This window comes from Pipistrellus hanaki, assembly GCF_964339955.1.
Source record: "Pipistrellus hanaki genome assembly, chromosome: 14".
Taxonomy (NCBI): domain Eukaryota; kingdom Metazoa; phylum Chordata; class Mammalia; order Chiroptera; family Vespertilionidae; genus Pipistrellus; species Pipistrellus hanaki.
In genome coordinates, this window is record NC_140516.1 from 30,810,585 (window position 1) to 30,828,542 (window position 17,958).

Here is a 17,958-nt window from a genome sequence, read left to right on the forward strand (position 1 = left end):
AGAAACAGGAGCATATATCAAAACAGACAATGTTACCTCTTTACACATTCCAATCACCAGTACTGACCTTTGCAAATTGATAAGACTGTATCTCAAATTAGATCCAATATGAATTTCTGGCTGTGTTCTGCGTGTGGTTTTTCAAAAAAAGAATCTCTATTTGGATATACCTCCTACAGGAATTCAAATACAAAATGAGCGCAAACAAATACCAATCCACCCATTAAGTAAGCTGTTAGGCAGGTAAACCTTGCTTGGAGGAATGGATGGTATCAGTTTCCTCCCATTGGATGGTACGGTCTCTCCTCTTCATTCTCACAAACCTTTGACCTTTTCCACTGGTCATGTCCTGATCCTGCCACTCAGGGTTGTGGATGTCATCACAAGCAATCACCAGCACTCTCGGCAATAACTTCTCTTTAAATGTAAGTGATCTTTCTTTTGAGCATTTTGGTTTGGGGTGGATACATATTCAGTTAGTTTATTACGGCCTCTTTTCAAAAACCTTCGATATTTCACTCATTTATGATGGATAGAAATTTTTATTTGTCATTTCTCTCTTCTACTTCTTTATCCTAGCTGTATTGTGTTTGAAGATGGGGCTAGTATAGTGAAGCTGAAACTGAGATGCATTGATACCAACCCTAAGAGAACATGCTCCTCTCCAACAGGTAATCTCAAAAACAACACTTTCTTATAGATATCATGAACATCGACAACTTTGCTTCATGGGGAAAAAAATAAAAATTTGAAATATAATTTTAAGTGCCTTTCCTAATGCCAAAATGTTCTAATCAATCATTTTACACACACACACACACACACACACACACACACACACACACACTTATGGCTTTATTGCATCCCTGTTTGAATTTTAGGATGCATAAAGAATTAGGTAAATTGTCTTGTTAGCTGGCAACAAATTCTGTGGTCCTGTTCATACAGTCTTTTCCTCCAACGTAAAATTTGTCTCAATTTGTAAGTTTTCAAATTATTCCTTTTTCCAAATAATTAGTTTCTATTTTATTGGTTATGCTTAATTTAAAAAACAAAAACAAACAAAAAAAAAAACTTTGTTGTGTGCAAGGGAAAATTATGCCCCCTTTGAAACAATCATGTGTTAATAAAAGGCAGTCTTTGGGGGGAAAGAAACAAGCAAACAGACAAAAAGATAATACTTAATAACAAATATATTTTGAATTAGAACATTGGAAGGAAAATAAAAACTATTTTCCCAGATAGATACCAAGTTCAAGGATCTACATTCAACCATGTATTTTCAGCCACCTTACTAATTAAATGGGCAGCCATCATAAAACAATTGCTGAGGCTGTGATATGATCCTTGGGTCAAGATATCAGAAATACCATAGGACTTCTGAAAGGCTGCCCCTTAATCTACATTTTGGCCAACATTCCTTTCCTGCTCTAATACCATTTAGCTTTATGAAAAACAAATAACCAAAACAAACCAAACAAACAAACAAACAAACAAACCACACAAACACACAAAAGAAAAAACCTGGGAAATTTGAGCTTCTAGAGCGTAGGAGCCATCATTTAATATTTCACAGAGCCAAGGAAGAAGTTTCAATGTATTTTATTTTAATTCATTTCAATATATTAAATAATTACTAAAGTAGCAAGCTTACTTTGTAAGAATGATGAAAATATTGTGGGAAAATTAGCTTTATTTATTTTATATGGCCTTGTATCTGTCAAATAAAAGAATTGGAAGAGTTCTCCAGATTATTTAAATAATCCTCAGATAATCTTCAGAGTTGAGGAAGGAATATAAGGAGTCAATAGTGTTGAAATTCTTCTGAGATTTAAGCTGATCTACAATTTGTAAAAACCTGAGCAGTTTAACTATGTTCATGCTATTTCCACATTAAGTCATAGCAACAAATCAACATTAATAATAATAATAATGATAATGTGCTTCCTAGAACTATCCAAAGAGTCCATTGAAGTTTTGTTGGGAAGGGTCATTTTAGAGTCATAACCCATGAGAGATTCCAGACAAGTCTACCCATTTCTGCCATTTTACTGTCCACAATGGCAAAGCATGGTTAAGTCTTTCATCAAATACTGAATATGGCTGGTAAATAATCTTCCCACTTAGTCCATAATCTTTCACACCACATTTGTTTAAATGGCATAAAATTTCTTACACAGTGGAACATATCTTAGGGTTTGGACAAATATTAATAATATCTTTGTTTTTGAAAGTATTTGAGAATGAGTCCAAACTAATAAAATTAAAACTCCTGTGTCATGCTCAGTAGCAACTTAAACCTTCTTCCTGTTGGAAAATGAATAACATTTAGTGATTGTGTGGACTCTACAGACATGCAAAGTGAAGTAAAAAATTAAATCACATACCCCTTCATTATCTAATATTTCAGGTGGGCATAAAGCTCAATTGTCTTTATTCTCCTCAGGTCCCCAACTCTACCTGTTTAAGGCAGAGTCTAACTGGTTTGTAAGTTAGCTCCCACAATGGTCACTGCCAATGTTGGCAACAGGTTGAATCCCTTTAGCAATCTGGGTTTGTTTTCTCTGCCACACTGCTAGTTCCAAACTTTTCCTGGACTCAAGAGTTGGGAGTCAGGATGGCCTCACCTTGTTGGTTCAGGTACAATCAATCCCATCCCTGCACACTAGATCAGCTATTTCAACTTTTTCATCTCATGGCACTCATAAACTAATTACTAAAATTCTGCAACACAGCCAGAAATATATTTTTTACCCATCTGACAAAAAATAAGTATATTTTTTATTTATTTACAAAAAATGTACTAGTAATAACCTGCTCTTTCTGCTTCAAAGTGACTAAAAAATCAGGTGCCTATACATGTTTACTATATTGATCTCTAGTACCAAGAATTAACCAATCAAAGACAATCTTATGTGACGTGACCAATAAGATACAACTCTGTTATATGACCTAAATATTTATGGTTCAAGATAGGGCATTCATAGCAGATGGCTATTGTTGTATACATGGCTGTTGTCTTTTTTTAATTTGACAACGTAAGAAAAGTGAGGTCAGTGTTCTGACTGACTAGTGAGGTATTGTGTATTTTAAAAATTCTTGAGGTATACAAGTTGAAAATCGCTGCACTAGATGGTTGACATTAGTACTGTCACATACAGTTGACCCTTGAACAACAAGGGAGTTAGGGGTGCTGAACCCTTACCTATTCAAAAATCTACCACTTGACTCCCCAAAAACTTAACTACTAATAGCCTACTGATGACAGAAAGCCTTACCGGTAGCATAAACATTGATTAGTACATAGTTTGAACATTAGAGGCATTACATACTATATTTTTACTATAAAGTAAGCTAGATAAAAGAAAATGTTATAAAGAAAATGCATTTACAATATTTATTGAAAAATATCCACATATAGGTGGACCCACCCAATTCAAACCCATGTTGTTCACGGGTCAACTATACATTGAGTCATTTGATCCTCACAGTAATGTTGTGGGGTTGAGAAGGTAGTTATTATTATGTCTGATTTTATGCACTAGGATTCTGAATACATTTTACTTCCCCGTACATTTGACTCATTGTTTTCAAAATGTTGCTGAACCCTCCCAACAGTGATAGACAATGGAAACATGAGGATTCAGTCAAACTGGTTATTTGGCATCATATAGACCATTATTTCCCAATCCACAAGTGCATTGTGGCATTTGGTGAGTTGGGAAGACGCCCTGGGTGTGTATCATAGTCCAAGGTTTCCCCATTTACCCTGGGTTTCCTGCCTCTCATCTGTCTGGCTTCTAACTATCACTGCAATCATATCTCATTCTTCAGCCTGATGTTACATGCTGAAGATCAGAAGTTCCTAATCCATAGGAGGCCTCAGGAGCAGGTAAAATCAAGATTTATCACAACCAGGAGGCAGTTGGCTTGAAAATCAGGTTTTATAAGGGCTCTTCAGGGAGGCTGCCTGCGTTCTTGTCGTACTTCTATCACCTGTTGGCCCTGTGAGGTTGGGCAGATCTTCAATTTCTTTCAGCCTTTGTTTTTTTCATTGATAAAGTAAGGATAATAACAGTAGCTACCTTATGGAATTTCTTTAAGGTTTAAATAACAAATTAGAAGTAATTAGAACAGTGCCTTGCAGAGGCCAAACATTCAATAGAATAGATATTGACTATTCTTCATTTCAGAAATGTTTTAAATTATATACCATTTACAGATATAAAATTGTCTGAACCAGATAGCAAGTGTATGAAAAGTTATTTAATTTCAAAAGTAAATTCTGAATTTCTAGAAGTCGGTCATTAATTTGTTATAACCACGGCTCTCTGCTATTTCTCTCTCATTCATTCTTACATTAAGTGGTGAAAGAGCTTACACTGTGCTTAGTGTTTTATATGTCACCTAATCCTTTCTCTAACCCTGTAATCTTCCTTATAATCATTATTATCTTCACTCTATCAACCAGGAAACCAAGAGATAAATCCACTCAAAATAACTTGCCTAGGGTTAGGAATCCTTTGTGTTGTGAGACTGGACTTCAATCTCAAGCCCTTGAAGCTCTCATATAATGAGTGTTTACACTGAGGTGATGTTGTCCTACTTTGAAAAGATATGATTTAAGCAATGCCAAGAGGATAAATTGCACATTAAAGTTTGCCATTGGGTGTCCACAAGAGAAATAGTCACACCAGTAGAAACTTACTGCCAGCTTGTTTGTTCGGTTGGGGCTTTAGTTCTTGTTTGCTTTGTGGAATGCTGAGCTAGACTATAGGTTATCTCCACTTTTAGCTTTGCCAAGGTGTCTGAGTCTCTATGTGTTCTGGCAAATCGCAGGTGAACAAAGACTTAAAATAATTGAAAAAATTTTCATTAAAATAAGAGATAAAAATAAGTTTTCACACTATACTAAATTCATTGTATTTTCAGAAGTGGGCTATTCAAGGTAGTTTTGTATGAAAAAATAGTTTAATAATGCTCAGAGTTAGCCACTGTACTTTTTCTCTTCAACACTTCTCAACTTTCTCAGGATGTTAGTTACATTTTTCTTAGGATACTATTTTCATTTCATTAATCAGCTCTGATGTATAAAATTAATCCATAATTATTAAATGTTTTATATCAGGCATTCCAATGATGTGGCTGTTTTTAACAACAACCTGTTTGGTTTGTGGAACTTTAATTGCTGATAAACTCTTTAATTTGGAAAATGAAGCAAATCCTGAAGTGTGGATGAATACTGTAAGTCATGGAAAATTCCAAAGAATGCCAAATAAAGCAGATAATAGGTTATGAAATTATTAAAAGTCCTGCTAGAGCTGAAAATCTCTGATAAGAAAACAGATAAAACAAGATATTTTAAAAAATATATATTTTTTATTAATTTCAGAGAGAAAGGGAGAGAGAGAGAGAAACATCAATGATGAGAGCATCATTGATCCGTTGCCTTCTTCATGCCCCCTACTTGGGACCAAGCCTGGAACCCAGGCATGTGCCCTTGACTGGAATTGAACCCAGGACCCTTCAGTCCATAGGCCAATATTCTATACACTAAGCCAAACCAGCTAGGGCTAAAACAGGTGATTTTTAACATTTCTCCAAAATTCAAGCTCTTTTGGCTGAATAAATAATACTTCCTGGTCATGCAAAGCAGAACTATATTTTTACAGACAACTTATATTTTTAATAGTATTAAGGATTTATATTTTAAGCAATCTGGATAATATTTATAACTGCCCTCTATTGGGCTATGATCTTATTATCTTTAAACCAAGAAGGATCTCAAAGACAATTGACTTGAGAATATTGTTTGTCAAAAGAATGTGTCAATGCTAAATATTATCTCTATCCACTAAAGAAATGTCAATAGTAGACATTTTCTATTATATATTTCTATATAAAAATATTCTACTTATTTTTTATCAAAACTTTATTTAATAAATTAATTTTACAGTTACCTGGGGCTATAGATTACAGATAACTCACCCTGATAAGTTTACAACAGATACTTTGTTCTAGTTTCTCTTGATACCCATTCTAGAACATGTTTAGCTAATGCCTGTGTTTTCACTGGCCAGAGTGAAGTCATCACCTATAATGGCTACCCCAGTGAAGAGTATGAGGTTGTCACTCAAGATGGGTACATCCTCAGCCTCAACAGAATTCCTCATGGGAGAAGAGACACTAGGAGTGCAGGTATGAGTTGTGCCTCTCCAGATAAGGATTGGATATGACTAAAATTCAGTGCTGGCTTTTCTTTAAGAGAGTGACTGATATATCAAACATTTTTTGAATTTTGCATTAGTCTTTAAATGGTTAGCAGGGAGTCTCATTCTTTTCTAATTCTCGGAAGACTGCCAAGAACCTAAAAATACAAAAGGAAGACTGAGCTTGTTGGCAGCAACTAGGCTTGCTTGTTAGGGTGTAAAGGCAAAAGTGGAGCCTATGTTTTATAAGCTCATTACTGATTTTCCAGGTGATAAACTTATATATTCCAAGAAAGTGGATTTCTTCACTGTTGGAAAGGGATTCATTGGGTTGTATAAAGTTGGTTGTGGGGTGCCCCAAAAGAGTATGTCTGGCCCTCACTAAAATCAATAGACCACCCTCTTCATGATAAAAGTTCAACTTAAATGATTGGCATTTCTGAAACTTCTTCCAGGAAAGAAAACTTTAACACTCACACATGCTCTGGATCTAAGAGACCTATAGTTTGTGGAATGAAAGAGCATGGTGTTAATATGGCCTTGTTCTAGAATGAGGAGCAAGCTGGCCACAAGCAGAGGGAGAACTAGAACTGCAAAACCTCTGAAGAGGGAGAGAGGAGAGCAAGCAAAGTCTCAGTGACCTCTCTGCATCATCTCTCCCACCATACACATTCAGAGTAGCCATAATCATGTTGTTCGACACTTTCTCCCTCTCAGAAAGAAATTTGTAATTCAAGAGTTTTTTATAAGTAGGAGGGGGTGAGGGAGGTGATGTGAGTGGGATTACCTGACAAAACATGAGACATCTAAAGTTGAATTTCATAAACAATAAACATATATGTCTCACTTGAGTATATAGAACTCAAATGAAAAAGTTATTTATTGTTTTATTCAAATCTAATAGGGTCCCCAGATCTTTTTATCACTTCTGTTTGTTTGTTTTGGGCTAAATCTGTCAACCAAATCTCCCTCAAGAGTGGGGAAAAGGGGACTATGAAATACAAAAGGAGAGTAGGGAGATCTGGGGGAGATAAGAGATCAACCAAAGGACTTGTATACATGCATATAAGTACAACCAATGGACACAAAACTCTGGGGAGGGAGGGTATGTATGGAAGGGGGGGCAATGTTAAAATATGTACACAGATAATAATTTAATAAATAAAAAAATAGAAAAAAAAGAAAGGCCAAAAAAAAAATACAAAAGGAGAAAACTTTTTCAAGGAAAGGATTTGCTTCAGGAGGGAGGATTTGGGAAGATTTGGAATTAAACATCATTTATCGGGCATATTGTTCCTAGCAAACCTATGAGGTCAATACTATTAATCATTAAATTATAGGCCTTTGGAAACATGTCATCCTGGTCCTTCTCATTTTCCCCAATGAATACTCTATACACTTTGAATTTGAGAGTTGGCAGAGGGGGGGGGGGGTGGGTTGAGCTTATTTTACTATTATAATTTTCAAATGTTCTCCCGTGGATGGAGGCTGGGTGTTTGGTTAGAAGCTTGGTGAGAAATTAGTGATTGTCCATTTACACTCACCCCCTCTCTCTCCCTAAAGGAATCACTGGAAGAGGCATAGGAGTCCATTAAATGTGATCACTTCCAGGTCACTGTAAGCCACACCCAGAAGATATGTAAATATGAAATCATAGAGCATAGCAGTTATAAGCACATGCTTTGGCATGAAATAGAACCCAGTTTGAGTCCTGACTCAGTACCTTGTTAGCCTGGTAACCCTTGGGGAAGTTACTTATCTGAAGTCTTAGTTTCCACACCTGTGCAATGAGGAGCCTCAAAATAGTAACTAATTTATAAAGTTATTGTAAGAATTTAATAGGCTCGAGCATGTCAGTCAATGGCCATAACACCAGGTACAAAGTATTTGCTCAAGAAATTTGCTTTGTGATCATAAAGTTCTACACTAATGACAGGGGAAAAGTGAATGGTGTTTTAGGGTTGGTTTTTTGATTTTTGGTTTTTTTTCTTTTCTTTTTCTGGTGGTGGTGTATGTGTGTGTTTGTGTGTGTGTGTGTGTGTGTGTGTGTGTGTGTGTGTGTGTGTACGCACATTTCTATCATGTTCCTGAGATGCTCTATTTATCATAAATTATTTTATCATTATCTACCTATCACTGTTCTCTCTCTTTCCCTCTCTCACTTCAGGTCCCCGGCCAGTAGTGTACTTACAGCATGCCCTGTTTATAGACAATTCCTGCTGGCTTAAGAATTATGCCAATGGAAGCCTTGGATTCATTCTCGCAGACGCAGGTTACGATGTCTGGCTGGGGAACAGTCGGGGGAACCTTTGGTCAAGAAAACACAAAACACTGCCACTGACTGAAGAAGAATACTGGGCCTTTAGGTAAACTGTGTCCAGTTTGAGATAATTTTGAATATAATAGTATGAATGATATTAATAGTAATCTTTGAAATCACAGTTCCTTGTAGTTCCTACTAACATCTAAAAAGTCAGAAGCAGCAAGAAGCTTTAATTTCCACTGGTTCTTCTGTAGTCAAATTATATCATTTTAATAAGATTATTGTAATATCCAATGCTATACAGTAAAAGTATGTCCCAAAAGGAAGCACAGGAATTCTTATGACCATTGTATGCAGTCAATCCATATTTATTTAGGCACTATTTATTTATTTATTTATTTAAACTATTCTAGGCTCTGAGCATTTAAAAGGGAACAATTTCTTGCCCTCACAAATCTTCTATTCATTCTAGTGCTGCTAATACAAGTTCTTTCTCTTGGACAGCCAATCAGTTTTACAATGATGTGTATCCGTACTAGATTTTTTTTTTTTTTTTTTTTTTTTTAGAGAAACCATGGTTGAATTTTATAGAATACTGTTTTTTGTTTTGTTTTTAAATATATTTCTGAGAGGAAGGGAGAGAGAGGGGGAAAGAGAGAAAGTCAATGATGACAGAGAATCATTGATTGACTGCCTTCTGTCCACAACCCAGGCATGTGTCCTGACTACCGGGAAATGAACTGTAACCCCCAGGTTCATAGGTTGATGTTCAACCACTGAGCTGTGCAGGCCAGGCTAGAATACTATTTTATAAAATTCTAATTTGAGATCTTTAAAACTTTGTTAAGGGGAATGGAGAAAAATCTTTTGATATGATGCGTGTTTCTTTTAGTGAAAGTGTTTCTGGGGTCACCAGAAGACAAGCTGGTGCCCACCATAGGCTTTCCTTCACGGGTAAGCTCACTGTCACATGCAAAGTTATGAAATATTCAGAATCCACTGGCAGGTTGAGAAGAAAGAAAGAATAAAATAAATTGTTAGAGTCAGAGCTTTCGAGCAGTGTGGCGAACATTGGGGAATATTTTGTGTCACTGGTCCTTAGCTAGGAGCTAGGATCTTGTTTACTGTAAGGTATCACAACTCCCAGTATCAATCTATATATTTCCTCACACAGTTATTAAAATAGTCCTCTAAATTATAGAGTACCTGACTCAACTAAATGTTATGTACTAATTGTTCTCCTGTATCAATACTAGCTGAACTGGTACTGTAAGATGTTGGTATATGTTGAATATATATATTCCTTTATATAGACAGAAATGTTAATAACAGCAACAACTAATTGCAGCCAGAGTCATTTCTTTAATACTATCCAACCCTTATGACTTCCTTAAAACAGGTGCTATCATGTTCATTCCACAGATAAGAAAACTCAAGTTTAGAGAATTTAAGTAACTGATCAAAAGCTACTACATGCTAGAATCATGATTTACAACCAATTCTGTTTCTAATTGGGGGCATTCAAATAGCCCTGAGAGTCTTAAGTTCCCTGAGGGAGTCTAAAGGAGTGGCATGAGAACTAGATTGGGGGATGGAGGGAAGGGAAGTGAAGCAAACACAATGGAAGGGAGTGAAGAGGAGAAATGATAAGACTGAACTTCAGATACTATACACAAGTCTTGAAAACATTCCTGTTATTAAAAAGTAATCCCTGTGAATGCAGTGAACTAAAATTACAATAGCCTGCATGTAACTGGATAAATAATGAAATATACACCAACTAAGTGTAAAAAAATGTGATCAAATGCTCCAAATTTCAAACTTAGTTGGGAGTATTGATAAGACCCTGTTTTATTTTGCAGTTTTGATGAAATGGCCAAATATGATCTCCCGAGCATAATAGACTTCATTGTAAATAAAACTGGGCAGGAGAAGTTGTATTATGTTGGACATTCACTTGGCACTACAATAGGTATGTTTGCGAAGGTCAGTGTTTTACAAGGGTCAAAGTCTTGTAAGAGTTCATCTTTAAACTGGAACAGTTACTGCCATTAATAATGTCCTTCATTCTCTGTCCTGTTCTTAGCACATAATTTCAGTGCCATAAGTGACTATAAACCTGAATTTCAGATACTGTTTGTAGGCCAAATATTCCCTTCATTTCTGATCATAATTACACATTTGTAATGGTGATATAATTTCCCAGTATAACATGTACCCCAAATCCAAAGAAGTATCCAAAGAATAAGTTTCTAGACTCCCTCTGAGCTGAAAATGTAAAGCCTAATCACATAAAATAATCCCTGAAGAATATAATCATACCTTCCTCACAACTCACATGGGATTTTTAAAAATAAATAAATGGGAGGAGTTTATATTTATATTTGAACAAATTAAAAAGATATGATTATTTTTTGAGTTGGAACATGAAAGCTTACTATAATAAAGCAAGTGGGCTTATCTAGTGTATAATATAATATAATATGGAATATCAATTAAATGTAAGAACTATGTAGAATTTTTTTTAAAAAGTCCAAGGCCCTGCTCTTTGAAAACATGCTTTTTAATCATTTCCTATTTTTTTGGGGGGGTGGGGGAGTGGGTAGGGGAGGAATCAATAATCTAGTTCCAAATAAAAATGTAGAGGGATCAATATAGTTAAAAATGTGAATTTGCTAGTGATCTTCCACTGAAGTTTTCTATTTTAAGAAATCAAGTTACGTTAAAACTATTTAAGTATCGGTGAAACTGTGCAAGAAACAGTAAACATTCCTATAGCAGTCTCCATTATTATCAACAGAAAATATATATTTATCAGTGCTTTATATTGATCAGCAGCTTACAAACTTAGAACAGGCAGTGAGTATCAGAGGACATATATAAGGGTATCAAAGAACTAATTGGAGACTAGCTTTAACTACCCCCAACTACCACTAACAAGTAAATAATTATACTATCAAAGCTAACATTTATTGAGCATTTACTGGGTTTAGGACCCTGTGTTTAGGAACTTTCCCAAAATATCTTTTTTTTTAAACTTTCTATTATTATTTCTATCTCCCAAAAGAGGAAACATAAATTCAAAGAAATTAAGTGGATTGCTCAAGGTCTCTTAGCATGTAAGAGGCAGAACACAGATTCAAACCACGTCAGTTAGACTTCACCCATGAGATACTTAGGCTTTGGATGGAGCAGGAATGACTTGAGTGGAGTCTAGAAAAGTGAGTAGGACTTTTACAGGATATGCTTTTATATGTGCTCTTCAAAGAAAACAGAAATTTTGATCATCAGTGATCTGCATTGCATTCAGGGCCTATAATTTGTTAGTGAGTATTATTTGCATACTGGGCAGAGCAATTTTTACTTTGTGGGAAAGGCCCACTGTTTGCAAGGCACCTAGCTACCAAGGCCCCAATTCATCTATAATAATAAAAGGGTAATATGCTAATTAGACCAGATGTCTTTCGGACATCATTCAAACGTCCTTTAAGACAGCCAGTCCCAGGTGCCAGCAGGCAGCCCTGGTGCTGGGTGCCAGTGGGAAGCCTGTGCCAGCAGCTGGGGGAAGGAAGGCCTACCCTTGCACGAATTTTTGTGCAGCAGGAATCTAGTTAAGTGATAATAAGGCTCCCGAATCAGTATGGCCAACAACAAAAAACCTACAGAAATCTTCAAGGGGGAACATGGCCAACAACAAAAAACCTGTTTCAGAGTCTTTGTATCAATTGATACAGTCAGCTTTTTTTTTTTTTTTTTTTTTTTTGCTTTTTTTTTCCCCCCAAGACAGTTTCAATAAGAATCAGGGGGGAATAAAAAAGCTTCTGCTATGGAAACACACACACACACACACACACACACACACACACACACACACACACAGTGGAGGGTGGCCAAGAAGGCATCTTGGAAAACCAAAATACACAGAAACTCCACAGAGCTTCTTCTGTGTAGTGCTGATCTCCTCATCCTTACAGTGCTAGCAATGGGTGCCGTGCTATTACTTAAAGAGCAGAGCAAATGGTACCTGGTTCTTCCTGAGACCACAATGGACTGAGGGAAGCCCCCTTCTCTCTTGAAAGCAGAAAACAAATTCTGGAGGGTTGGTAAGCATGGGTGAGGCAGTGGGAGCAATGAAATTCCATTCCATTGTGAGAAAGAAAAACTGGAGTAATTAGATGGTACTGCAGAAAGGCCTACTTTGTGAGTCACCTCCCAGAACTGATTCTTTACTTCTGGAAGCTCTGGACTCATTCTTGCACCTCAGCATTGGGGGCTAAAGGACGATATTGACAGCAGTTCCTCCAGGCTTTGAAAGTGAGGTTATCCATAGTCACTTGCCAGTAGAAGCTTACACCTCACTTTCCACAACCCGGTTACAACTGTCCAGAATTAAAAGAAAAAGAAAAAGAAAAAGAAAAGAAAAAAGGAGACGAGAGCAGAGAGGACTAAAGGCAGATTCTCTTTGCAGAATAACTCAGAAGAGTCTCCCAATTCATTCCCAAAGATCAGGCAATAGAAGGATTAAAATGACAAGAGTCCCTCCTTTTCTTTATAGAGACAGTATGCATTCCTCATTTTTACAAGAGTGTCTTGTTTCCTGTTCTCTCAGGGTTTGCAGCCTTTTCCACCATGCCTGAAGTGGCTCGGAGAATCAAAATGAATTTTGCCTTGAGTCCTGTGGCCTCATTCAAATATCCCAAGGGTGTTTTTACCAGTTTTTTTCTACTTCCAAGTTCTTCAATCAAGGTAGGCTCCCCATTTCACCAAAACGTATTTGAGGGTCTCATTTTGGATCATAGATATTCATTCTTTTAAAGTCTGTGATGAAGTAAAAGTAGGAAGTTTAGATGAAATCTGTGGAAACCAGAATCTGCAACCAGGTGCTTATTTGTGTGTGTGCAAGTCTGTACCACACTGTCTACAGCTGTCATATACAAGTTATTATACTCAGTCATTAACAGACCTGACTATATATCAGAACCACTAGCTGTGCTGAGTGCTATATCAACTTAAAGTCCATTCATGTTTTCTTATTCCATTGTGCAAATCAATGAACTTGCAATGTCCAAATGAAAGACATTTTTCTAGTTTCATACGGTCACTGACATCCTGACTTTGATGTAAAATGTGAATAAAATAATCCTTCTTATATGGATTAGTAAATTAGAACTCATACTTGTTCTAATTTACTAAAACTATGATTATAAAGCTTAATTGTCTTACAACTCAAATATTTCTTCGAATATTTATTGGTTATTTTCCAAGGATTGGAAAAGCAGTTTGATTGCTAATTGGAAATTGGGAATTTTATCCATTTAAATTATTTTTCTATTTGCTTTTTGTCTCTTTGAAAAGGTCATTGGCACAATGAACACAGTATTTTACCAAGATAGCACCTTGAATTTGGGGTGAAGGATAAAATCAATTTTGGTCAAAGTGAAGTCAAGAAGACCAATTAGGGTATCTCAATAATTCACATATAAGAGGAGGCCCTGGTTTATGGTGGTGTAATAGATCTGGAAACCATTGTTTGTTGAGCTAAGACAAGGAAGAATTTCCATAGGGCCTAATGATTGGTTTGATAATAGTTTGGTTGTATTATCTACTTGAGCTCAAGTGATGTAACTTCCCCCTTTTGTGTGGGTTGATAATTCTACTGCAAAATGTATTGATATCAATGTTGGATATTTCCTACATTTGGACAGATTGAACAAACAAATTAGTTAAATTCAGAGATAGACACACCTACCACTAATTTTGCAGATCTATTGCTTTGCCTACAAAGATTGGATCTGAGGCAAATACTGTCCCTGGTTTATCTGTTTCATATCCCCTACTGTCAAGTTTCCTGCCACTGTACATTCCATTCCTTGACCTCACCTGCCACTTGATAATATCTGTTGCCCAGAGAAGCTCCAGTCCTCTCATCAGAGATTCCTCTCCCAATCTTATTTTCCCAAGCCCTAGACGTTTTAATGTGCCACCTCCCTTTCTGTCCAGTGGCACCCTCTCTTTGGTACACCATGCTCTATTTTTCAGCATAAAAACTAGCTAATCTGGGACGCTCCCAGAAAAACAATGTGTACATGGGTAATAGGGAAAATCCTACTTTCCCTTCTTATTCAAGGCAATATTTATCCTTAAGGAGAAATATTCTGCCTTTCTTGCCAATTAATGAGATATTAAAAATGAAGCCACCGAAACCGGTTTGGCTCAGTGGATAGAGCGTCGGCCTGCGGACTGAAAAGTCCCGGATTTGATTCCGGTCAGGGGAATGTACCTTGGTTGCAGGCACATCCCCAGGAGGGGGTGTGCAGGAGATAGCTGATCAATGTTTCTCTCTCATCGATGTTTCTAACTCTCTATCCTTCTCTCTTCTTCTCTGTAAAAAATCAATTAAAAAAAAAATATATATATATATTTTAAAAATGAAGTCAATTACTGATTTAAAGACTATAATGAGAGAATACAGAGAAGCTTCACCATGAAGAAGCAAATTTGGCTTTGAGGGTCCTTACTGCAATCTCCTTATAAATTACGTCTAGTGATCTTCCCTGGGTACAGATGGATTCATAAGTATAGTAGTTCCTTTGCCTGAACAACTTGGTCTCCTTGACTGAAACAGCAAATACAAATTGATTCTAAGAATCCTTATTTCTGGGATGATGAGAATGTTAAAAAGTTTGAAAACAATTTTTAAAAATATATTTTTTTATTTTTACAGAAACTGTTTGGTACCAAAGGTGTCTTTACAGCAGATAAGACAGCGAAGACAACTTTTGTCAAAATCTGCAACAATAAAATATTATGGGTGATATGTCGTGAAGTAATGGACTTATGGGCAGGGTTAATCAGGAACAATCTGAATATGGTATGTATAAGGTATGGGACCATTGGATATTTTGAGAAATTCCAGCTTTCCTTTGATTTAGTTTGATGTATCTATTACTCTGCATAAATTAATGGGTATTAATAAAGGGTAGTCTAAGGGTATTAATAAAGGGTATTCTAAGCCCTTAAATGCTGAGATTTGCTATGTATAGATTAGGAATTCAATACCCATGAATGTGAAGACTGAGAAAAAGAATAAATAGGCGGCTTCAACCTTCCATGCCTGATCAAGTTTAGGAAAAATGAATGTTCCACAATAGGTAGTAGTTTCACATGTTCATAATCAGCTACCACTTACTACAGTGAGTTTGATCTTACAATTAATATAGTGCATTAAAAATAAAATCCTAGAATAAAACTGAAACTCATAGACACAGACAGACAACAAACAGCATGATGGTTACCTGAGGGAAGAGGGAAGGAGGGGTAGTGAAGGTGTAAAGGGGGTCAAATAGATGGTGACAGAAGATGATTTGACTTTGGATGGTGGGCACACAATTCAACATACAGGTCATGTATCATAGAAATGGACATTTGAAACCTATTTGACCCTATTACCCAATGTCACTTCAATAAATTTAATAAAAATAAAATAAAATAAAATTCTCAAAAAGAAGTGAAGCACATATAAGCATTGAACTTATTTTGTGTGTACCATCATATGTTGGAAGACTCTGGCCTCAATAAAACTCATCACTTAACTTAGAACTTAAAAGACAGAATGGAATGGAGAAGGAATCCCTTTTCTCTGAAGAAACAGCAGTCCTGTTTCATCAACTCTTTGCTTCCTGTTATTGAGAATTCAAGGAGGAGGAGGAGGAGGAGGAGGAGGAGGAGGAGGAGGAGGAGGGGGAGGAGGAGGAGGAGGAGGAGGAGGAAAAAGGAGGAGTAAGCATCTGCAGAGGAGTGTGATTGGATAGTTATCTCTGTCATATTCCAAAGGCAGCCAAATGAGACTGTGACAGTAAAGCTAGTCCCAAACGTTTGTCTATCAACCCACCCTTCTCCTATTTGTTAAGAAGCTAACTTGCATTAGACCAAAAACCATGAGGAACCATTGTTCAGAGCCTACTTATTCAAAAGTAAAGATTTTTAATAGTTCCCTTGATTAGTTTCATGATATTCTTAGGTATCAAATTATGATTATTGTTGTATCTCTATAATGTCATCTCTATAATGTTTATAAAAATCAAAGTACAGTGCACATAGAAATGATTGTTTATTGGCTTTTCTTTTATGATATTTTATTTTATCTTCACAAGAGCCCACCAAATTGGTAGCATGGTTTTCATTATCTTCATTTAGTAGATGACAATATAGAAACTCAGAGATGTTAAGTAACTTGCCCAAAGTCACAAAGATTATAATTAACAGAGCCAGACCCTGAAGTCCGGATGTTTTTGATCTACTAATCTGCGATAGCGTGTCTAGGCACATGCACCTACCACTGCTTCCACTTGTACTTTGTACCTTTCCTCCATGACTTCCATTCTTGCCTCTTCTACTTCAAAGGAAGAAAATTATCTTATCATTTCAGAGCTGATGCATGTTTGCTCTCAAGCAACCCATGCCACTGGTCAGCCCACTGTTCACTCATGTTCAAGTGTCCGTCAAAAACTCGACTTATCTAGACGATTCACGTGGATATTTTCAAAACCCCCAGTATTTGTTTACTAAGTTTTCGCTGAACTGTTTTCTGTGTTTGGAAGGCATAGATTATTTCTGTGGGTGATTCCTGCTATAACAAGTGGTTTATTTCCCTTCAGAGTCGGATGGACGTGTACATGTCCCACTCTCCCACCGGATCGTCAATACAGAACGTCCTGCATATAAAGCAGGTAGGGACTCTGTCATGGAAAGCCATCCCCGTCCCTGTTTTCATTATATGTGAAAGGACAGAGTTAACAGGCCTCCTCTAAGAACCTTACCAGCTGGCCCTGTCACCATCTTAAATGGTCTGATTTCCCTGGGTTTTAAGAGAAATGACAAAATATGGTGCAGAACAAGTAGGTAATATAAATAATTCCCATCTTAAGTCAGAGCTTGTAAGAGAGGCCCTGAGCTAAAGCAAGAGGTAAACTGGGAAAATCTCGGGAATCTGAGGCTTCCCCAGAGAGAGAAACATGACTTCTCCCTAGTGAGTTTTGGTTTTCCATTAGCTTATCCTACAAACCATAGGAGATCGATCTCTCTTCTCTCTCTCTCTCTCTCTCTCTCTCTCTCTCTCTCTCTCTCACTTTTCATAGTAAAAATGTATTTCCATCTTTCTACTGATCTAGAAGCCTTATTTTCTTTCCAGTGTGCAATGTTTTCCTAAGATTTGCTGTTAACATTAATGTTTCTTATTCTGAATATTATATTACTAAAAAACCCCACACATTTATTTCAGCTTTACAGATCTGATGAATTCAGAGCTTATGACTGGGGAAGTGAAGCTGAGAACATGCGTCACTACAATCAGGTGAGTTATTCAGAATGCCCCTAGAAGGGTGGTTTTGAGACATTGTAAAAATAAATTTTGAAAGTGAGAAGAATCCTGCCTGACAATTGGTGATATTCACATGGATAGATAGAACTTTTTGAAAGTTTTGTGAT

The 17,958-nt window shown here is 36.6% G+C and overlaps 1 protein-coding gene across 1 annotated transcript in view; it reads left to right on the forward strand.

Moving 5' to 3' along the window:
* Positions 1–5,136: 5,136 nt before the first annotated feature.
* Positions 5,137–17,958, forward strand: part of LOC311632652 (uncharacterized protein) — a gene marked incomplete at its 5' end in the record, with an annotated part of 42,901 nt that continues 30,079 nt past the window's right edge. Inside the window, 8 exon segments of the mRNA XM_084904374.1 lie at positions 5,137–5,244; positions 6,081–6,198; positions 8,377–8,575; positions 10,335–10,444; positions 13,082–13,218; positions 15,197–15,343; positions 17,130–17,201; positions 17,753–17,824. Of these exon segments, the coding sequence (XP_084760500.1) occupies positions 5,137–5,244; positions 6,081–6,198; positions 8,377–8,575; positions 10,335–10,444; positions 13,082–13,218; positions 15,197–15,343; positions 17,130–17,201; positions 17,753–17,824 (963 nt within the window).